The following is a 23,224-nucleotide window of genomic DNA, read 5'->3' on the forward strand; positions in this document are numbered from 1 at the left end:
TGACATGGTGGTACTCCTCCCCTGCACCCCTGTGAGGCAGATCCCATCACTGTAACAACCCCTGCCCTTCCCTCTTCTCCTACCACATCAGCAGCTTTCAGCACCACTGGATGGGTGAAATGCCACGTGAGCACAGCCTGCCTGCAGCCCCTCCAGCAAACCAGTGCCAGGAAAAGACAGTACAGAATGTGTTCAGACCGAGACACCCCAGTGGCAAGAAATACAAGAACTGTGTGAGCTCCAACATGCCGAAGGCCACTGGATCAGCCGGCACATTTTAAATCCTTCACCTGTTCCCGGGCTCGGGCCGGCGGCCTCAACATGTGACCGCCCGGTGGCGCTGTTTGCAATAGGAAACTCCTGTTTCCAAGCGCCACCTCCTGGTGCTTTCCCTACTTACATAGAGGCAGTCGGGAACGAGGAGCAGAGAAAGCGTGTCCCTGTGCTTTTCTGATCGAGGATGGTAATTTAGGATGGACCAGACAGTAGCATTTTTAAACCGGAATTAAGTATTTCCCTCCTAAAATTCTTTTTTAAAAAAATCACATGTCTATATTTAGCTTTGTAATTTGGCAGAGGATTCCTGTCTTTCTGCAAAATTAAATTCACAAGTTACCAGGTCCCACTGGTTATGACCTAGAAATTAGTTAGCTATGACGCTCCACAAAAATGACAGGGCTTATTTGAACTCACTTAAGTTTGCAACATGGCAAAAGTTAAGTAACACACCAAGACTCAGAATCCAAGTCACAACTACCCACAGTAACTCCATTTATAATTTTCTCTTGGAAAAGGAAAAAGCTGTCAGTCTGTTCTCCATGTTTCTCCAGCAGAAAGGTGACTGTTCAGGTAAAGGCAATCAGAACCCAGAGGCACAACCTTGGCAACAGTTACAACAGCTCCTGCCCTTTGGGTTTAGGGAAAACTACCTCAGTAAGGACACACTGGGGAGAACCAAACTGTTGTCTGTACCTATCCAAATTTCTAAGATTATTCTTAAAATTACTTACGAACAGCAACAGTCACTATCAGGAACTGGCTGAGGTCTGCTTAAGCTTTCTGCACAAGCAACAGCTCTACATGACCTGCAATTAGTGAATGAATCTCTCCAACTCTGTTTCCCTAACCCCTCATCTCCTGCACAATCCCTTGTTCAAATTCTAAATTTCCAGGTCTTCCTCCTCTTATTGCTTTCTTCCCCAGTTCCTCCTGCAGGACACAGAGGCAGAGCCTGACATGAATAAAACACATTAGCAGTGACTGACTCAGTACCACGGCTGCACGGCTGCTCCACCTAGAAAACTTCCCACTTACAAGCAGCTTCCTGAAACAAGAAGAAGCTTCTAAAACACTAATCATTTAGAGACAACACAAATTCAGATAGAGAAAATTTATTCTTCCATTAAGTCACAGCCAGCTCTTATGCGACCAGGGCAGAAGCTGTCGATGATTCACTAAAAAGAGAGAAGAGAGAAAAGAGAGAAATATCAATTGCAGAGGCGGGTTTTCAAACTAGTTGTCACACAGTTCAAAGCTTTAACTACTAGTCTTGAGCTAAATCACTGCCTGTTTAAAATTTTTTATGGTGTAAGATTTCACTCTTCCTTTTAAAATATAAATACTAGGAACACAGCACAAAACCATATATTCAAGAACCTGGATAGCTTGAGTCTTCTTAGAAAAAGCAAGGCTAATCCTGTGGTGGTTGCCTTTCAAGAGAAAAACTATAAATTACTTTCATTTTTGCCATACTTACTAAGCCATTTCTCAAAAATCTTTGAAAGTAACACGAACTATAAAAGTATCTCGAGCGAGAACAAAGACTGCAGTTTGTATTCTTATAAAAATTATCTAGTTGATAGAAAAAAATCATTGTCTCAACAAACGAGGTCACTAAGTGTTTCTAAATGTTACAGTGGTCATTTTACCCAGTAGTTAATTTTTATAAAAATACTGGTTCTTTGCTGCCTGGGTTATTTACAAACCTGATCATAACACTTTTCACTCTTTGAGTAATACCCCCAGCATTTTACAAAACCTTTGAGTCTTCAGTGACAACAGGAATGCAAAAGACTTACTACTTCCAGTTGGGTGGCAGCACTCTCTTAGTTTTGTAGTAGCGAGCCAACCTGTGGATCCTGCTCTCAATCAGAATCAGGCGGAACTTGGCATCTTTATCCTTGAAAAGAAAGTTACATTATAATAAAGCACTACTTTAATTCCTCAATGTACAATTCAGACGTGTTCCAATAAAATAAAAAATCCACAGCTGCTGCTACAAACTCCACATTCCCATTACCAAAGCCTGATGAATCCCGGGAAGTCAGAACAGGACCAGAAATACGTGGTTTAAATGCTGCTTTTAAAATCCTTTTCACAGACAAAGACCATCCTCCTTGATCAAAATGCATCCCCAACCCCTTAAATTTACTCAAAGCAGGGCTAACAGGAAGTACACAAAGCTTCTTTGCTTTGTCAAGCTGTACATAAACTGCTGTATAATTTAAAAACACAAACACCGAGTTATCCAATGAGCACACACCTTTCTATTTCTCTCAAGATGTTTGCGAACAGCAACAGCTTTCTTGATCAAGTGATAAAGATCCTCTGGAAGGTCTGGGGCCAGTCCCTTTGATTTAAGGATTCTCAGAATCTTGTTGCCAGTAACAAAGCGAACCTGGGCAACACCATGGGAATCCCTCAGGATCACACCTGGAAAAAACATTCACATCTTACACTGGAAAGAAAACCCACACAGTAAGAAATCTTGTGAAACCAACCTTACAGTTACAAGCTATCCAAAAAAAGGTCTTCTGGAAGTTAAAAAACTTTCTAGTGGACATTGAAGAAATGGTAGACAATGAGCGAGCAAAATACAACTTACAAATGCTGAAACACTTTATGATAAATCTTAAAAGACAACTAACACACCCACCACTCTTAAACAGGTAGTACATGAAGTGCTACAGTATTATTGGAAAATTTTCAACAAGGCTCATTAAATGAATGTATTTAATCACTCTATGAACCCCTCTAAGAGGGATTGTTATCACTTTCAGGATTACAGTAACAAAAGAATTCATTTACACAGCACCCAATTACACTGCATACACAGCTCATGACCACACAAAGCTGTCATGCAAACACTTCAGCTCTAGAAGGGTCCAAACCACAGAGAACTGGTCTATGATGCAGCTACAGTGCCTGTCTCAATAAACCCTGAGCACAGGGGCTGCCAATATTTGAAAACTTCCTCCAGGAACCTGGGCAGACTAAACATCCCCATAACACACAACATTACATCAAGATCCTCATCGGTCCCCTCCACCTCAGGATATTACTTTATGGCTCATAGTGCTATCCACAGTGAACACACACAGATACACCAGATATGCAGTGTTTTCTTAGCATGTTATTTAACATAGATTGAAGGAACAATTACATTATTACAGTCAGAAACATGTGGTTTTGTCCCCATTCAGGAGTCGTTTACAATCCTTACCGATCTGGGACGGAGTCAGGCCCTTTTTAGCCAGCTTGTAGATCTGTTCCTTTACATCATCAGAAGTGAGTTTCAGCCACTAAAGAAAATCAGAAAAAAAACCCCTAAACTGATTAACACTGCTTAATACAGAGGGCACAGGCTAGCTACATGACAGCTTTTTATAAATGGTAGAAATAGATGCCTTGTAGTGCTTGAAAAATGATCAAGAACTGAAATTGTACTTTTAATGATACAGAACTTTTTGACACACAATATACCTATAGTGCTGGTGAAATGTGGTGAGGGAAGGCAGAGGTAAAACATGAGAGCCTCCATTGTAAAAATCAACTGCTTTACCATCAGTTTACTTCAATTGCCACACCAGAAGCAGAAATACAAAGTTACAGAGAAAAAAAAAAATCACTGCCATTGGGAAGGAATTCTTAAACTAGGTCTTTTTACAGAAATACGAAATTGAGACCCATTTAGCCACCTCTTAGTAAACCACCTACAGAGATTACTGAAAAATCTGACTTTAAGTACACTAATTAATTAAAAAAAGAAGCAAATAGGTCTACTGAGATAGAATTAATAGAAAAGGCACAGTTCTATGTTAAACTGTGCTGATCAAGTCAGTGCTTCTACGATTATTAAGGGGAAGACAACACCAACAAGCTAGGTAATCCTCACTTTCAGTGAGCTACAGAAGCTCCTGATTTTTTTCCTTTTTAATACTGTCACAGTATGAAACTGAAAAGCACAGAAAAAATAAATTTAGAAGTGCTCCGAAGATTACAATTTAAAACAGAATATAAATAAAACTGAGCAAAAAAACCCACACAATTTTTTAAAGCAAATACAACATTTGATCATCCTGACCGTTATCAAAACGTTCAACTGTCAGCAGTAGTTTGAGTAGCTTCATATTATTTTACTTCAGATTGTATCTACTTAAAATCAGAGCACAAAACATGAAATTATGTTCTCATTTCACTGTTTTCCAGTCCATGCTTTTCCACATGCACCAAAACAGATCCTCCAAGAAATGGTCTTGCAACCAAAGGACAGAGAAAGCCCTTTTTTAAGTACAAGTAACTTGAAAGAACTAAGGGTGCACCAAAATTATTTACTTTACTCCCCATACCAACAAATTAGCTGTAAATGTTTTTGAAAGTAAGCAGTTTATTCCACAACAGAGAAGGCCAAACTCGAGTGTGAAGAGTAATTTAATCTCAAGGAATTATCGGCATATAGACTCTTGGAAATAACTGAAGCAACACTTAAGTAAAAGTGTTTTTTTTTTTTGCCTAATGAACCGTCTGGCCAGGAAAGGACACTTGCTTCTCCAGCACCGTAAGGATCATCACAGAAACACAGAATTGATAGGAAGGGACGAGACTTTTGGCCATCATCTAGTCCAGCACATTGCAATGCAGGATCACAGGAACGCGTCCAGGCGGTTGAGTGTCCCCAGGGAGCCTCCACAACCTCCCTGAGCAACCCGATTCATCATAGGCGAAGGCAGCCTTTTACCAGGCCGTAATTTAAAAGCGATGACACAAATTACAGCTCTCTCGTTTCGTTTCCCTCCGTGGGCACTCCTGAGCTGCGCTGTGAGGCCCGGAAAAGATGCTGGGGAAGGAACTCACCGTGGGCACGCTGCGCCTGTAGGGCAAGGCCGACTGGGACAGGCCCTTTCTGTGGGAAGAAGCAGATAAGATGCTCAGCGGAGCGGGCCGCGCTGGAGCTCCGGGACCCCGCGCCGCGGCCCGAGCCTTCCCCACCCCGCCGCCATCTCCCGCGGCCGCGCGCCTCCCCCGCCAGCCCCACACGCCCCGCGCCGCTCCCGCAGCAGCCTTCCCGCTCCCGCCGCGGTCCGCAGCGCCCGCCGATCCCCCCGAGGAGCCCCGATCCGCCCCTATCCCGCGAGTCCGGCCCGGTCCCGGCGCTCACCCCGGAGCGTGCATGCGACCCATGATGGCGGCGGAGGGAGAGAAGGAGCGGCCTCCGCGCGCGCTTCCGCAGGAAACGTCGGGCCCGCGCCTGGCCCCGCCCCCCCGCGCGGCAGCCAATCAGGGAGGGCCGCCCCGCCCCTTCCTCACCCTCTCCCCCCTCCAGCCCCGCCCTCACAGAGCAGGACACGCGTTGGGTTTTATTCCAGAATAGTGTTTAATGTACTTACAGGAGAGTTACGGAGTCACATTGAACCCGCCGCACGGCGCGGGGGCGACATTGTACATCTTTATTACCGCTTAGTTAAAAGTATTTGGTTCTTAGAGATACACAGACAGAGGGCGGCGCCCCGCCCGCTCTCGCTGCCCTCCCTCACCCCCAGCACCGCCTCAGGGACGGGCTCCCGGCGAGCAGCGCTCGGGAAGGGGGGACACGGCGCGCCCCGGGGGAGCCCCGGCGTTAAGGCAGGTGACGGGGGTTTCTACACAACTCTAACACTTGTAAAAATAGAGAAAAAGAGCGTTTACCAGAGATCGCACATGCGTCCGGAGACAGGCAGCTGTAAGGTCGTACAAAGGCAGTAATAAAAAGTTCAGTGCAAAGTTGTAGGTTAGTAAAGGAAGGAGGTCCTAGCGCAAGCTGCTGCTCTCGGATACCAACGCAAGGTCTGTACGGACAATTACACTTCTGGCTGCAGGTCAAACGGTGCATAAAAGATTTTTTTTTTTTTCTTTTCATGTAACAAGATACAAAAAGCTGTTAAAACTACATTTCTCAAGCTACTTAGTATACTGGTAAATTCCATCCCAATCAAATATTTCCCTCTTTCACATCCATCTTGGGTTTTGTATGTAGCACGGTAAATTCTTATTGCAACAATCAGGTTTTTTTCTTAATTGAGAATAGTGCAAAGAGGTGCAAGCTTGGTGCTGGTCCTCTACACATGAGGAGAGGCCAAGGCTAGATCCCATAGACAACATAAAATCCATGACCATAGAAAGCTCCAGCCAGTGACTATTTTGAAAAGGAAGGGAAAGGCACAAAATGAGTTAAGCTATGAAGAAGATTAAATCAGAAGTCAGGACATGTGCTAACAATAATACAGTACTACACTTTTTTTTTTTTTCAGTCCAGACAACTGTTAAAACTGCAAATCATTTTATAAATGATTTTAGTTTAATTGTATTTTGTGCTGTAAGACACTGTGCTTTAATAGCAAACTGCAAAAAAGGCAGTCCATATTGCTTTCATTTTATTTCACAATGGAACGTTTCACAAAAACAGTAGTCTACTTTCCTGTGTTTTAAGTGACTTGTGATTCTAATGATGGAATGGAGTAAGTCTCAAAAGCATCAAGTGAGCAGGAAATATATCTAGTTAGTTATATAGTTTATTATTTACAGGCTAAATACTAAATGAAAAATATGCAGAAGATGCCTACTACAACTGGGATTTGTAAGCGCCCATTAGCATTGGCCCAGTTTCTAACATTCAAGATAGCATTAGCTTTTTAATTGTAATAATTACTATGAAATTGGACCGTGAATAGTTTAGGCACCAGGAGATTCAAGTTTACTTCTCTCTTCTGTATTGAAGGGAGATTGGTCAGTAGCAGGGGAAGGAAATTCAGATTATAAAAGAGGTTTTTAGTGTTGGGTAGATAGAAGGCTTTCCCCATATTGTGTCTTTGTTCATAGTTGCATATTTCACTTTCAAAGTTTGCTTCAAGATTTTGTACTATTGAAGAGTGTGCAACTTTTTAGCTTTGTTTAGACAGAACATGAACAACCTAAACCCCGAATAAGGTGAACAAAAAGGCGACACCTGTAGTGCAGAAGCACCTATTAAGTAACCAGTGGTATTAACAGGAGATAGTGACATTTGCACTCCGCTGTCACAACATAGTTCAAATCTAATGCTCCTTGGAATGAAGTATTTTAATGGAAGTAGTTCTTACTGAGAGTGAAAAACAGTATTGCTGAGAACTGTTAAAGAAAAAAAAAAGCAGTCCAGTTCCTCTCTCAAAGCTCACTTAACACAACTCATTTCTGGCCTGCAATTCATCCAGCAGCGGTGCTTTTCAACTAGAGGCCATCCTTTACCAGGAGGTAAAGGTGCAAATGCCACTTCGGGTTAGTGTTTAAATGTGTTTCACACTTAATCACTGCAGTATTTAAAAGTTCTGGGAATTACAACAAAAAACTCACTGAGAAGCTGGGCACATTTCCTACAGTACAGCCAGTCTTCATTCAATTTCTGGAGATCATGGGCAGAAAAAAATGTATCTAAGTTGAATTATTTATGAAGATCAGTGTAAGTGATGTTACCTGTAAATAACACATTTTAGGAAAAGACTTCCAGTAGGACCTGCAAGGTATCAAATATGAGAATGTTACCCCTTTATAAGGAGCTGAAAGTTAATATGTATACATATTTAAATACCAGAAATGAGGTAAAAGAGAAGCATTTGAATTATAAGGCACCATTATTTACAACTTCCATTATTGGCACTCACTCCAATAAATCTTAGAGAAGCATGAATCTGGGATTATATGCAATGCTAAGGAATTTCTCCAGCCCTTAAACCTTCATTTCTACAGGTGTGTGTGAAGCCACCAATATTTTTACCTGTCGCTGCTTCTGTGATACCTAGTTAGTAGTGGGGATGTAATCCTAAAATATGCAATTTCTTTGATGTTCTCCAGCATCATGCCATGGATGACACAACAGCAGTAACAAATTAAAAGCAAAAATGCACTGTATCCACAGGCCTAAAGATTAAGTTACAGTTCAACCAACCAGCATGGTCAAACTGTTCATCTCGCTTTCATGGATGGTTTAAAAACCCCTCCCTTTACCCACAGCTCTTAAACACTTAAAATGATGCCTTGGTAACATCACATGAGCATAAACCAGGTTTTCTGCAAGTCCTCCAGATTAGGCTACATGAACATTGGTCCAACGTGTATCTGTTGAAATGGAGAGTCTTGTAATTTAAGATGTACAAGTTATCTTCAAGTAGGAAGATGCGCAAAGCACAAGTGAATACAATTGTTCTGGTCTTACTCAGGTGTAGAAATGAGTTCACAGATAGGGTACAGCAGTTAGTCGATACCAGTTAACAGTCTCCTTGCTCAAGTTGAAGTCCTTTAGTGGGAGTGTAATTCCACCCAAGAAAAAGTTCTCACGTAACGATTCTGCACTGAGCACGCTTAACTGAAGTTCTCTCTGTTTCAGAGTCTCCATGCTATATCCACTGTACACGAGCTAGAAGGTAACAAGTCAAGAATTTTTTGGTTATGTGTTACACAGATTGCCCTTTTTTCTGACTGCCAGCCACTGACAGGTGTCTTAACTGCACATGATGACCATTGAGTACATCTGTTTCTCAGAGAATGGGCTGAAATACATCCCTATTTTATTTTGTGCTCCCAGTGTTAAGTGTTTAGAAGGACTAGTGTTTTTTGACTGAAGTACAGTTTACATGCCAAGACTTCTGAATTCATTTTTCTCCACATCATGAGTCAGTGAATCTGGGGTGGGGGGGGGCCTTTAGTTTTAAGATTCCTTTCCTTCTCCCCATGTCTTCTCAGATTCAGTCTGAGAAATTTCTGCCTACTTGTCACAGCACACTGACCTACTCAGTTGCTTTGTTTTATTTTTAAACAGGGCACAAAGTTTTTCAAAACAGTTCCTTTTTCTTTTCCATTTTTATATCCTCAGATTATTTTTTAAGCAATATTTTAATTACTGCTTAGAATAAGAGATAATAGCAAACCACAGGGAGTTACTACATACATTTTAACTCACCATTTCATTGAAAGTTGGGTTTCTTGTCTTCCGGGAGATTTTGGTTTTGCGTTTGGATGTTTTGTGCGTGTCTGGAAGTAAGTATGTTTTTACATAGGGATTTGGATCTGCACCATCTTCTGTAACCTGCAGTCAAATAAACAAGACAAGTTAGAAAACTAATTAGTGCATAACTATTTGCATATTTATTTTCAAGTATCTAGACTTTGCAATCAGGCTAATCAAAAGCAGCAGTTAATCAAGCTGGCACTTGGAAAATTTGGAGGGAGAGAGAAAGACTGATGCAGGAATGGTGGAACTAAGTCAAGATGGTAATTAACAAATGGAACCAGATTTTGGCAGCAAGTGCAGCATCTGTACTTACCAGGTCTTTGATGTGCATCACCATGATAAATAGAGTGCTATTTCTGTAGGATATGGACAGCTTCACTTCTCCTCCCACTTTGCCTGAGGTAGGACTTGATGGACTTGTATCTGAAAAAATAAGAATTATTTCTTCTGTAATATTTGTATGTTTTTCATCAATGCTACACTCAATTTCCACTCATAGGGGAAAAAATAAAAGCCTTACACCAAGCTCTGTTTCTGACTTTATTTCTAGTTCCCTAATATGGGCAAGGCTACAGGCTTTAAAGATTTTTTGCATTCTCTTGCAAGAACCAGCTTCGAGGTTTGGAATGAAAACCTGAATAATTTAGTCAAGCCATAAACAACTCCAAGTGATCACATATATTGTTGCAATTTTTGTTATGTATTTCCTTGAAACTGTAGGCAGGCACAGTTGGACAGACAGTGATGCATTTTCTAATGAGGGAAAACTACAGTTAACTAAACAAGATTTAAAAAATTCACACTGCAAAGGTGTCATACAATTTATAAACCAGCCCCCGCCCAAACGTTACCTACCTGTAGGTCTGGCTATTCCATCTATTCCTTCCACTTTGTCATCACGAAGTAATGGATGGAAAAAAGTATAAACAAGATCACACTAAATTTGGAAGAAATGTTACATATTAGTTTAAGTGTTAAAAAGCATCAAAACTTGAAAACTTGCATTTCATTTAAATTATTTCTACTCACTTCTGCCACCTCTGAAGAGCTGTTCATCAGGCTCTGTATGTAGCTGTTGAGCTCCACTTTTCTTTTAGCTGCTACATCTTTTATATGTGTTCTTCCCAGAACCATCTTATTAGGAAAGCTACAAGAGAAGAGCAAAATTGGGTTTTCAGTTAATTTATCAGAAGCAAGTACAGTTCGATTTCGTTGTTGTTTCCATCCCGAAATGCTGACACTCATTTTATTTTCTGCCAATCAGGAGCAGGAACACAGCATGCCAACAGGTTATGACACTACAGAAAGGCAAAGAAATATTTATAGGCAATTGTTATACATGATATGACACACAGACCCAAAACACTGAGATGCTTCTCTGGCTCCTCTCCTTAAAACCTGGAGACAACTGTTTTCTCCCTTAATCGCCAACTCTGAGGTCTTACTTTGCCCCTCAGCAGTTTTGTCTCCATTTCAAGCAATTTCTTCCTCCACCCAGCTGGGAGCAGTTTTGTTGCTTTTATAATAGTGATGAGTGAGTTAGGAACATACCCTGGTAGCTTCCAAAGAGGAAAGAGAATGCCAAGTTTGTTGTGGAGCTCCTGGAACTCATCAAATGTTCGGAAGACAAATGTTGGCTCAACTTGCCCTTCTCTCAAAACTCTCACTACATAGATCTGCCCAAAACACAAAAACCACAAAGATAAACGTAGTTTATATAACAATATTATAGAACTGACTTAACAATATAATTTTATAACAATCAACTCTTTCTCCTGTGGTAATCCTTCTCCTGAATACATATCCTGTTATTATATCCCACATCCCAGCATTTGCATTTTATAGTGGAGTTAGAATTATAAATAGCCCTTAATGCAAAGTAACATCCCATGATCTTCCTATAATATAGATCCATAGCTGACAAGGGGATGAAGGTAGTTAAGGCTAAGCTGTCTGCACTTTCCCTTTTAAGCCTTATTGTAAGGTCATACCATACATCTACGGTATAGGTATACAAAATGTTACATCGGTGCAGGATTACAGGGAAACATGTATTTGTGGAACCAGGACTACCACAGAACCCTTCAAACGTAATTTTTTTCAATTTAATTCCCTCAGGATTCCAAAAGATTCCACTTCTAAAGTGATAATTTTGTGGGCAGATGCAAGTATACTGCATTATACAAAAAGAATTTTTAAAAATACCAGGGGTGCAGTCCCAGGATACAGTTATTCACTTTCGTAAAAGGAAATGAATGTTGAGAAGCTGCACAGTGGACTCATTTTATGGGCAGATAAGTTGAATGTACAATGTATAATTTAACTTTAAAAATCTAGACAGAATCTAGACTGCCTTAACAGCTTCCTGGAAGGTAAGAGGCTGTTTTGGCTTAGACTGGAAGTACTCAAATACATTTATTAAATAGTGATTCAGCACAAAGCTCTTCTTCACTTCCAGCATATTTCAGATTTGCTCTACCTTCCCTAGATGGTGTCTTACCAGATTAAGACATTTACAGCAAATACAACTTGGAAAGAGATGTACATTTGCATTTATCAACAGAGCTCACTTTTAAAAAAACTTCAGGAAAATGTAACTTGAGCTGATTATTCCAGCCCAGCAAAGAGCAGCAGATAAATAAAATAGTAAAAAAAATAACTGAAGAGAGTTGCACATCTGCATAGGAATACAAATATTAAATCTTAAAGTGCAACCCAGGGCTATAAAAACCCTGAGGGCAAATTGCAATGCTTTCTGCCCCTTGTAAGACTGAGGAATGTAGGTGCGTTACTACAGGAAATGATGCTTTTACTTAAAAGGAACAAATACAACTTTAATGGAAGGTCAGACCAAAAACAGAGTGCTTGACTTAAAGACTCCTACTCAGGAAGGAGCCATTTTACAGAAGGTGGCTACAGAAGCCCATAAACATGACTCAAATTCCCGTATTTTAAAATAATCTCCACCAACACTACTTCTGCCCTTTCTACTTCCTTCTAGATCCTTTTCAAGAGGTGTTTTCATTTTGAAGAATATTATGGGATGCTAGAAAACCCACTCTGTACTCTAGCACTCCTGTGGCTGGTTTACCCTAGCCAGCAGCTGAGCACCCACACAGCTGCTTGTTCAGTCTCACTCCCTCACCAGTGGGACAGAAGGGAGAAGAAGAGCAAAAGCAAGAAGACCCGTGGGCTGAGATAGAGACAGTCCTTGGGAGGGAAGGTGACGCAAAGAAAACCTCTCGCCACCTCCCACAAGCAGACCCACGCTTAGCCAGTTCCCAAACAGCCACCTTGGATGACAACACCCTCCTGTCCCCTGCTTTCTTGCTCTACCCCCAGTTTTTAATCGCTGAGTGTGACAATATATGCTGTGGAATATCTCTTGGACGGTTTTGGTCAGCTGCCTCTGCTCTGTTTTGGAAGAAAATACAACAGTATCTTCACTGAGTGGAAACAGACTCCACATACTTACATAATGTTTATCTGGGTTGTATCTCTTCTGATACGTAAACACAGACACTTGTTTGATTCTGCCGTCTTGTTTAAGAGAATAGGTTTTAGCAGAAAATGAGAGGATGGGTTCATCATTAGAAGGTAAACCTGAGAAACGCAGCTGAGCCAGATTGTGAATGAAGAAATTAAACTTTGTGGCGACACTTCCCAGACTGGATTCAATCAGCCTAGGAAAAAAAAAACCAAAAACACCAACATCAAAACACACAAAAGGGGTTCTGTCAATAAACCAGACTGAAGTCTAAGAACAACAACCCCCCAATTTCTTACTGACAAAGAAAACATTTTTAAATTATGTGTGATCAATGGACTATATAAATAGCATCACATCAACATTTGATAGAAGATTCAGTATCAAAACTTTGGAATACGTTTTATCCAAGAAGTGAAGGCTTTCCAGACTTGCTAAAAAGCCTAGAGTACTACATCCAGCTCTGGAGCCCTGAGGACAGGAAAGACATGGACCTGTTGGATCACTTGTCCCATAAGAACAGTCAGACAGTGGGAGTTGCTCAGACTGTAGAACAGAAGGTTCCAGGGAGACCTTATTGTGGCTTTGCAGTACTTAATGGGAGTTTATACAAAAGATGGGGACAAACTTGTTAGCAGGAGCTGTTGCAAGAGAACAAGGGGTAAACTATGTGAGGGTAGATTTAGATTCTATGTAAGGAAGAAATTTTTTTACAGCAAGTGGGGTGAAAGACCAGAACAGGTTGCCCAGAGAGGTGGTAGATGTCCCACATCTGGAAACATTCAAGCCCAGGTTGGACAGGGCTCTCAGGAACCTGATGTAGTTGAGGATGCCCCTACTCACTGCAGGGGAATTAGTCTGGATGGCCTTTAATGTTCCCTTCCAACCCAAACTGTTCTGCAATTTTAAGTTGCATGCATACTACTGCAGTTTCCCCTGTACCTTTAAAGTGAAGTACAGTAATACATTCTCTAACACACAGCAATTACTCAGTTATACTATATACACACTCCCACTCATGACACTGGAGCATCATCCCTCTCTCCCCAGTGTGCAAAAGCACTTCTCCAAGAGAGAACTTCTTTACAATGCATTACATCATATACAGTCCTATTAAAAAAATTAGGATGCATTCAAAATGCGTCCTCAAACAGCCAGGTTTTAGGTTACTCCTAAGGACAGCAAAGTCTTTTACCACAAGCATTAGTCTTATACGAAACTGATCTTACATAGTTAACTGATATTTTATGATTGTACAGTGTAACTACTGGACTTCTACAGACGTGTTTGTAAACATCCTTCATATGTTTTTTTCATAGCAGAAACCTCTCATTAAGAGAATGATGCTGGGAGATATTTCAGTTTTCACTATCCAGTACCTCGTAAAGAAAATGGTGGCTTCTGCATCTGTTGTTTGGGGCTGGAGAGCATCCTGGACATACTTCAAGTCCTGAACCCCACTTAGTTCTGGTAACCCAGAAGAAAGCATCTGCAGGAAATTAAAATTTACAGTTTTAATGAAATGAAACAACATGCTTTTATAGTGAAATGATTACAACTTAGACTCTCAAATTAATTTGTAGATGCACTAAATTGCCAAATGCAAACAGTGATAGCAAACAGTTACTTTTATAACAGCAGTTATTCACCACTTCTGCTGAATTAAAAGCAGTTAATAACACTATGCAATGTCATTCATGGTATCATCTTGGTTTTAAATCTTCAGGAAAGAGGTAGGCAGTAAAAAAGCTTAAAAATTTGCAAATAAACCTTCCCAAAAAGTAGATTGAATGTTTCTGGCTTTTAAAAGTATACATTAAGAGTTTCTGCAGCAGAAATAGCATTTAATACAACCCAGCATGACAGATCTATCAAGTTTCAATTGAATTTGAAAAATGATTACCAATGAAAGTAGGTTAAGGAAGAGGCTTGCGTGCTTTCTTATCAAGTTGTAAGCTTGGCAGCAGAGATCCACAAACAACTGAAAGCGGATGGTGGGTTTTTCCCCACCATTGATGACATAAGCCATGTCCGACGTGAGCACAAACGGAGCTCGATCCCTGTTCAAAAAGCACAGAGAATTCATAAGTTAATTATAAGGGCTATTCCTTGTCATGTGCTTCCTCCCCTCCTCCACCTCCATGCTGGGGTAATGATATTAAATATTCCATTAATGCCATTTCAAGTTTTTGAATTGGGTTCAGCTCCCTCGTGCTACCTCAGATTACCCAGTACATTCACAGGGTACTGGACCAACAGTAGATCTGGATCAACACTTGGAGGCAAGGTTACCTTACAATCCCTTCCCTCCCTCATTTCTGGAAGCCCTACCATATTTAAACAAATTTAATGACTATATTATCACCAGACTAAAACATAACTCCTCTATCCTGGATATAGATTATCTTCCCCTACACAGAGGATTAAGCCAATACAGATTTGCTGTTCACTCTTTTCCATAATCTTGACATTCACTACTGTTCCTATGATCCAGAGTCTGTTTTCAATTGTTTCACACATTCAGATGATGTAAAGGTTCTGACACTCAATTTCTCAGCCATTGGTAAAGTTCACCTCATAGGCATGCAATACATACATGACATGACAATAGCTATCAAGATCAAACTACACTACAGCTTTATCCAATATTCCTGGAAAAGTATAACACCAAGATCCGTGTTAGAAGTAAGACTCCAAATTACCAATAAAAAGTTATATTAATCTTTTTCTGTACCAAAATACTTTGCTTCCATGACTTGGAAAGAAATTGCCACTGAAATCTGTCAGTTGTGTATAGCACAAGATTCTTAAGAAGTGAGTGCAGTTTGGAAGCACTGAAGTTAAATGATGTTTAGGAGACCAAATCCCTTATGTTGATCTACCAGTAGCTAGAACAGTAATTTTATTTGAACGTTATGCCTGTGTGGTTTGCCTTAAAACAGTTCCAGAGATCAGAATATGGAAATAGGAAACTGGAGCCTTTTCCAAATTAATTCTGTATGTTTAAGTTCAAATGAGTTTTGGAAACTCTGGTTAAACTGGAAGATATTGGCTTCATAACAAGTACAGCAAATAACAGGAATTTAAAAGAGAATGCTTGGAATTATAACGCTTATAAAAGGAAACTGAAAACATCACTTCATTCTCTAGATTGCTTAAAACCAGAAAATACCTTTTAAAGCTACCAAACATTTGTGCATGTCCCAAAAACTTTCCGAAGTCAATGTGAAACATGTGCCCAGTGTTTCGGAGCATTATGTTGTCATTGTGGCGGTCACAAATTCCCAGTACATAAGTAGCTACACAGCATCCTGCACAAGAGTAAATGAAGTTTTCTGAAGCCTGGGAGGGAGAGGAAAAAAGTGAATTGAGATCAAATATCAGTGGGAAAATATAATTCATGCATTAAACTATCAATCTTGATGAGTGTAAAATCCAAGCCAGGCAAGACAGACCCTAAAATTTGCTTTTTCCCAGATAGGTTTGCAAAAATCTTCAGAAATCACACTTTTCAGCAAAGATTGTCATTTTCCTTTTTATATAAATGAAAGAGAAAAAGAGTTGAAATCAAATCACAAAACTATGTTGGCAAAGAAAAAGGTACAAGACTTGTATTCCCAATGTGTTTCTTAAATATACAAAACAAATTTCTATGGAAGATCTGAAATATGAACTTCATTCTTTCATAAGTTGGTATTTATTCCTTTTAAAAGATCTTTGAATAAGAACAACACTGAGATAAGTTACCTTTTCATATTCCTCCTCTGTAGGGTTATACTTTCGCAACCATTCTGCCAGAGGTTTGTCTTTAAAAGAACCTGTCACTCCATATTCCACTTGAATTTTCCTAAGTGTATCTGAAGCAGGAACAAGCTCTACCATGCCTTTATATAAAACACAACAAAGTGTATTTAACCATCTCCTTATGTTATACTGCACATGTTATACTTGCATTTCCGTTATTCAGTAGAAATTTTTCTTGACAAGGATGAATTTTATAATCTTAGACTAACCTCTTCCAAAACCCAGTTAGATGTAAAAATAATTCTATTAGTCTCCTAAGCAATTTCACACACTATGTTACAAACCAAACCATGAAACACATGTAGCAATCCAACTTAGCTTACTTTACTACAATTAGTTACAGTCGCTAGAATGAACATATAAATTATACTCCGAATAACTGCTTTCTACCACATAAACTATTATTGGTCTACAAGCAGTAACTGCAAAATATTTTGATGCTGACATTTCTCATAGCTGACACTGAGGCAATCTAGTAACTTAAATGGCTGTCAAATGTTGAAACAGACCAGACAGTGAGCTTTACGTGTGGTCTTATTTTGGGAATATAATTTACTAAAATATTTGTATAGCTAAATCATAAAAGGAAAACATTCAGTTGATTAACAGAATTTTACTTCCACCTTGGAAAGAGCTACTACAGGTAAATCTGATTTACATCCATTTTACTTTCCCACTTTAATCCTTCCGAGTACTTTAGGGACACACTAATATTAGCAGCAAGAAAAAAATATGCTATGCAAATTGATTCATCATTCAGAGTAGGAGGAAAAGCCATCTGTTTCTCTAAAAAGCAAGTCTTGCATAAATAGAAGCTTTTTGCTTAGTTTTGCCAACCTAAATTTCCAACTTTTCCATGTATTCAAGAGTTTTTGTCATGCTGTTCTAGCATCTGACCAAAGAAATGTTTAAATTATTGTTTATCCTCTTAAATATCTTTGGTTTCTATTGGTTAACTCTAGAGAATTAGCTAAAACTAGAAAAAAGCATGTTCAAGGTGCAGGGCAGTATTTACACTCAAGAGTTCTGTGACCTACTTTCAAACCCAAGAGACAGCCTCACATTGCCAAGGAACTTTCACCAGCATACGACACTAACTCTGGGGGATAGTTTAGGGGGATAGCTCCCTCCATGGCAGGGAGCGCTTTAAATTTTTCTTCTCTTTCCACATTTCAGTACGTGAATGATTCTCCCTGACTCCACTGCAGTAGATTCCAGATATTTTGGAATTTTGGTTTTGATTGGAATATTTCTTTCACCATAATTAAACTTTCAGAATAAGGATTGCTATAGCCTCATTATTTGCTTGTGTTGCAATAACAGCATCAAGAGAAACCTTAGCTTTTATCACTGTATTTATGTGTTTGCACCACTGTTCACTGACAATAGAATGCTCAAGAGACACATTTAAGTGCCACTCAGCCATCAGGAAATTCAGAACAATCTAACATTGTACTCTCCAGTACTGAAGTTCCTTGCAGTGGAACTGTTCTTTGGTCCCCTCTGCACTGAAGTTTTTCACTATGAGCATGACAGGAAATTGAAGTGTGGGAGCAAAGATTAAAAGCAGCATCTGGTTTTGCACCTCGATCTTTTCCAGTTGAGAGACACTTGAAGATAACCATCCGCAGATCCAGTCCCTCTTGCAGCCAGATCTTATCCATGATCTTAATCATCTGCAAGGCCAACATATCCTGTCTAAGATCTTCTCCAACCTTAAATGAAAAAATAAAAGTTAACTAGAGGCATAATATGCTTTCAGCAAAACTGAACATCACAGATTTTATTTGGTTTACACTTCTAGGAAGTGATACATAATGCTACTTTCTCATAGTTACACAATTAAAAAGAGAGGCTACAATTAAGCTTTCACATGTGATAGACTTACATTTTACAACCTGCTCAGATGTTGGCTTCTACATACACAGGAGCAAACTCCCAAAAACTAAGCTTGTTGGTCTATGCCAAAGTTAATTGATACCAATGAAATGAAATAGTGATTATCATTCAACTTCTTTTCTCCAATACACACATAAGGCCTACCTTAAACATCACATTAATTTCTTCTCCCAGAGGGTCTGCATTTATCAGTGCAACTTTAAGCGGTACTGCATTGGAGCTGAAGAAAGAACATGCCTGCAAGTAGATTTAGTGTTAATAGTCAAAAAGGCTATTCCTGCTAGCCCAGAAAACAAGACATTCTGACAACAAGCAGGTTTGACACACAATGTGTCTATTCAGACTTTTAACACTGCAGTTGTGGTGAATACGTGCTTCCTTTGAATAACGAGTCCTTTGGCTGTTATTTGTTGCATTCTTGTACAAAAGCCAATAGTTCTGCACAGTCATGTTTTATACATTTTGAAGGGAAGAGTGAATAAAACATGAATAAATATTTTATTAGTAGTTGTTTTTGAAACCTAGGAGATACAAACACATTAAAAAAAAAAAAGTGTGTGTTTCACAGTATTTTTCCTCATTTATCTGCTTTCAAGTACATACTCATAATTTAATAGTTACAGTAGAGAAGGAAAGCAAGATGAACTGTCTCTCCAACACAGGATTAGTTCAAGCGTTAACAGACCTTTAGGTTTTCAGTCATGCATGATGATATAATCAAGACTGTGGTTGAGCAGATACTATCAAACCTTGCAGAGTTCTGGAAACATCATTTACCTGCTTGTCCTACATTCTAGCTTTGCCTAGATTTAATTTCTACAAAAAGGTTTTGGAATTCTGAATGTGCAGTACCTTAATATTTAACTCTTTTGCCACGAGACTGGGATTGAGCGGCAATCGGCATTTGTTCTTCAAGAAAAATAACTGCACACGTTCCATACCATTTTGCAAGGCAACCTACAGGAAAAAAAAAAGAAAATTCAGCTGATATTTTCCTAACTAAAGCATCTACAGAAAACTTCTGGACAAAGTTATCCTAAAACAAATGTTTTAACTCCAGAGTCAAAGGAATGCTAGGAACTATAACTGCTGGTTTAGATATTAGAAATACATAAGCCTGGCAGTATAACAATAATCACACAATGTCATGACTTTTTGGGGTTTTTTTTACTGAACCAGATGATGGCATCCCACTCTATCAAACTAAGTTGTATTATTAGCACATAAGCAGATACCCCATTCTTTTGTATAATGGGATCACTCTCCAGCAGTAATAGGTTTAAATTAATTTCCAGTTTATTGTATACACAAACTGTCCAATTGTATCACAATCTTATGTTTGTGATGACAACAAACTTGACAAAAAAATCAAATTCATTACACTTCTAATTTGTTAAAATGCATAGCAATAGATTTACAGATCTTCCTATAACGTATACATAACATTTTGAACTTAGACTAAAAAGACAATTGAATGGATTAGTTTTGAGGGTATACTCAGTCTAATCTTCCTAAAGAATATTAAAAATATATACACACCTGCCGAGCAGATCCACTCGTTTGCTTTACTTTTTCTGCTACCATTCCAAAGAGCTGCACTAGTTTGGTCTGCTTCTCCAACTCTTCCCTCAGCCTTTTTCCACAGACCGAAAGAAAAGCTCCAAGAATTTGCTCATACCTTACACCAAACTTCGTATCATACAGTGTATCCTTAAGAAGCCTGAAACAAAGCATCTAAGTTAAATTTTCCTAAGGAAAATACTGCAAACGATGCAATGCTAAGACATTAAAATATTTTAATGAATCAGTTCTACACATGTCTGAAGTTACTGAGATATATATATATACATAAAGGATGGAAAAGGCAAGAAGTTTGTGCTTCATAGAGGCACTATCTTTTCTTTCACTAAAAAACTCCCAAAAATATGTCCAGTTTGTATTATCATCATTGATAACAGTCATTGTTATATTAGTATTAAGAAAGGTTTTTTTTCTGAAATATTAATCTTGTGGTCCATGAAAAACAGGACAGAGAACTTCTTACCAGTACAGGTAGTGTGCTATTCGAATGCTTCCCAGTGCCCGAGCCAAAAGAAATTTCACAAGAGCACTGTCGAGATAGGTTTCATACTTCAATGCCTAAATACAAAGAAAATGAAATAAATCAGGTCTGGATTTAATTCTAGATGAAGACTGAGGTTTTATGACTAATGCACAGGCAGAATCACCACAAATCTTTAAGACAGTCACAAAGTGATTTTTTTTTTACATGAATTGCGTTCCCTACTATGCATTAAAGTTATTAGAGGCATGCAATTGCATTTCTGCTATTAGCCATCAGCAATTCCTTTGGGTTTTCAAGAGCAATAAAAATTCAAACTTCTGTGTAGGTAGAAATTCTTACCTGTACAAACTGAGGGAGGAAATCTGTTAACTCATCATCACTTAATGACTCCATCCAGTTCACAGCTGTATTTCGTACTTCCTGATCAGCAAACCTAAAAAGTCACCACAAATCCATATTTAGTTATCTCTGTTCATACAGGATTTTTTTTTTTTTTTGAGATCAGCTAGATAGAAAACAATCAATATAAAGGCTTTAACAGCTTAAAAAAACCTACAAGTGTGAGGCACTTCATCACATAAGATGCAACCACATGTGCATGTTTAGGACAAGCACAGTAACCTCTCAAAACTTAGTGCTGATAGTGTGGCCCTATAGTTCCTGTCCTGTCACACAATAGATATTAGAATCCTAACCACTCTTACTGTGCTTTCACTACATGACTTGGTCAAGCCTACATCAATAAAGTAAGCACATGTTCTTTAAGATTTTAAGAACACTTAGCTTTCGCTACAAGAAATTCAGCAATATCTTTCTACAGAACACCATTCAGGATCTGCTACCAAAGAAAAGTCATTTAATGCTCAACAACACACACAGAATTTATTTAACACTGTTTTTCCTTACTTTGAATCAAGTAGTTCCAGTGCAGCTAAGGGTGATAAAGGAGGCCACTTCTGAAGTAACGAATATATTTCTGGAAGACTTCCCCAGTCCCAGTGAGGGGCACTAACCAGTATTTTTGGTAGGCTACTAGTATGGCTGTGACAGTAATGTCTTTTCTCCCACAAAAATTCTTTATCTTCTTTTGACAGCCTGCAGACAAAAGCACAAAATGGAATGACATGGAAATAGCTATTTCCTCTGCAAAACTTAAAACGGAAAGCCAAATAAAGCCTCAAACAATTAAGGTAACAGTTGTTAAAAGTTATAATTTGGGCAGGACAAGATTAAGGTTTAGTATAATCTAAAATAAACCAAAATGTTAATATCACTTTGGTGCAAATGAGCAGGAAAGCGTGCCAAAAAAGCTTCCATGGCACATGAACAGCCACTGCTCCTGTTAGAGAAACTGCCAAGCAGGAATAGACAACTGTAACAGGCAGCCAAAGGGGCAGTAATCTTGTAACAAGAGACTACTATAACACCAGCCATGAAAAAAAAGGAAATTCTTCAAGTCAGTACCATTATTTCAGATGTTTAATTCAATCTCTTGGTTAAGTCTCTATAAGTCTTCACAATATATATTAAAAAAGAGTATTAAAGAAACCTAAGAATATATAAGCATTCCATACACTAGCCACAAATTGTCATGTGCAAAGAGACCACAGTTAGAAGGGATGAACATACCCAATAGTGTTATCCTTGGACAGAATGGCAAGGAGACGTTCTCTCAATGGTTTTTCTAATGATTCTATGGAATGATGCACAGTAGTCTTTGCAGGTTCAGGAATTTTATATTCAATATCAAATGCATGGGATGGGAAGTCAATCTGAAAATAGGAAAAAAAAAAAAAGATGATGCAAGTCCGTAAGCACAGAAGAGAAAGCTCACTCTTCCAGCAACCTCAGAGATTTAGGCATCTAACTCCTTAGTTCTACATGTGAAAGTCTTCAGATACTGTTTCCTGAAGGTTTTTTTCCATCTCAATTCTTTTACATGGTCCTTAAATGTACAACTGTTGTTGCACAGTGCAGTGGTTGGAGCACTCCTTAGTAGAGAAGTGAGAGTGCTTAGAGTGGCGAGTTATCACAGAACTATTCAAATTCACACCAGTGGTTTCAACTCAACCAGCAACTCAGATCATGTTTTGGGACTGCTAAGCCATGCCTAGTAAGGTGCCTTCTCTTTGGAGAGAAATTCATACTGTGAGTTTAGAAAGAGAGGTGCTTATATACTGTAAAGAAACTGGAATTGCTAGTGCTTAGGTCTAGGCAACTCTCAGCACACATTTCTATGGATTTCTGTCAAAAATGTTCTTTCCCAGTACTGATAGGATGTACTGCCAAGGTTCCTCCAATTTCTCTTATTTCAAAATAGTTATTCAATTACTGATTTGTATGGACTTCCAGGAGCTTTCTATTCTTTCCCCTTGCAGTTTAGTAATCACTATTCTGTACTGGCTTTGAAATATGACTTAGCAGTATTTACCACCCTCTCTCCAAAACATTCATCTCTTACGACTCTTATAAGACTTACAAGCCACAGTACTAAAAAACACATAGTCAGAGCAAGTCAGATTTATGTATAACCTGCAATACTATTCTTTCCATATTTCCTTTCTTAGTGGCCATCCCTGCTGCATGATGCGGATGTGATGAGGTCCACATTTGCAAGAGCTTTGTCCCAGAAGTTAGCAATCTGAGAAAAAAACAGGTACAGGTATTAGTA

At 39.1% G+C, this 23,224-nt stretch overlaps 2 protein-coding genes across 4 annotated transcripts in view; both read right to left on the minus strand.

The window, feature by feature from the left end:
- Positions 1–1,375: 1,375 nt before the first annotated feature.
- RPS13 (ribosomal protein S13) lies at positions 1,376–5,536 on the minus strand. Its single transcript, XM_027651109.1, has 6 exons — positions 5,438–5,536; positions 5,134–5,182; positions 3,503–3,581; positions 2,543–2,712; positions 2,079–2,179; positions 1,376–1,454 (listed from the first exon to the last, which is right to left on the minus strand). The coding sequence occupies exons 1-6, from the start codon at positions 5,458–5,460 to the stop codon at positions 1,421–1,423; spliced, it is 456 nt and encodes a 151-aa protein (XP_027506910.1). The 5' UTR covers positions 5,461–5,536; the 3' UTR covers positions 1,376–1,420.
- Positions 5,537–5,634: 98 nt separating this feature from the next.
- The window catches only part of PIK3C2A (phosphatidylinositol-4-phosphate 3-kinase catalytic subunit type 2 alpha), a 40,220-nt gene continuing 22,630 nt past the window's right edge, over positions 5,635–23,224 (minus strand). For all 3 annotated transcript variants that reach the window (XM_027651107.1, XM_027651108.1, XM_027651105.1), the window contains 20 exons: positions 23,086–23,194; positions 22,183–22,325; positions 21,460–21,648; positions 20,893–20,986; positions 20,533–20,627; positions 20,028–20,208; positions 19,341–19,445; positions 18,633–18,725; positions 18,175–18,304; positions 16,533–16,669; positions 15,958–16,127; positions 14,689–14,845; positions 14,165–14,274; positions 12,774–12,981; positions 10,850–10,974; positions 10,328–10,445; positions 10,154–10,235; positions 9,612–9,721; positions 9,248–9,373; positions 5,635–8,704 (listed from right to left, as the gene is read on the minus strand). In XM_027651107.1, coding sequence (XP_027506908.1) covers positions 8,522–8,704; positions 9,248–9,373; positions 9,612–9,721; positions 10,154–10,235; positions 10,328–10,445; positions 10,850–10,974; positions 12,774–12,981; positions 14,165–14,274; positions 14,689–14,845; positions 15,958–16,127; positions 16,533–16,669; positions 18,175–18,304; positions 18,633–18,725; positions 19,341–19,445; positions 20,028–20,208; positions 20,533–20,627; positions 20,893–20,986; positions 21,460–21,648; positions 22,183–22,325; positions 23,086–23,194 — 2,665 coding nt within the window. In that variant the 3' untranslated portion in view covers positions 5,635–8,521. The remainder of the gene's footprint in view (positions 8,705–9,247; positions 9,374–9,611; positions 9,722–10,153; positions 10,236–10,327; positions 10,446–10,849; positions 10,975–12,773; positions 12,982–14,164; positions 14,275–14,688; positions 14,846–15,957; positions 16,128–16,532; positions 16,670–18,174; positions 18,305–18,632; positions 18,726–19,340; positions 19,446–20,027; positions 20,209–20,532; positions 20,628–20,892; positions 20,987–21,459; positions 21,649–22,182; positions 22,326–23,085; positions 23,195–23,224) is intronic.

Source organism: Corapipo altera, unplaced genomic scaffold (genome assembly GCF_003945725.1).
Source record: "Corapipo altera isolate COAL_440 unplaced genomic scaffold, ASM394572v1 78, whole genome shotgun sequence".
NCBI classification, from domain to species: Eukaryota; Metazoa; Chordata; class Aves; order Passeriformes; family Pipridae; genus Corapipo; species Corapipo altera.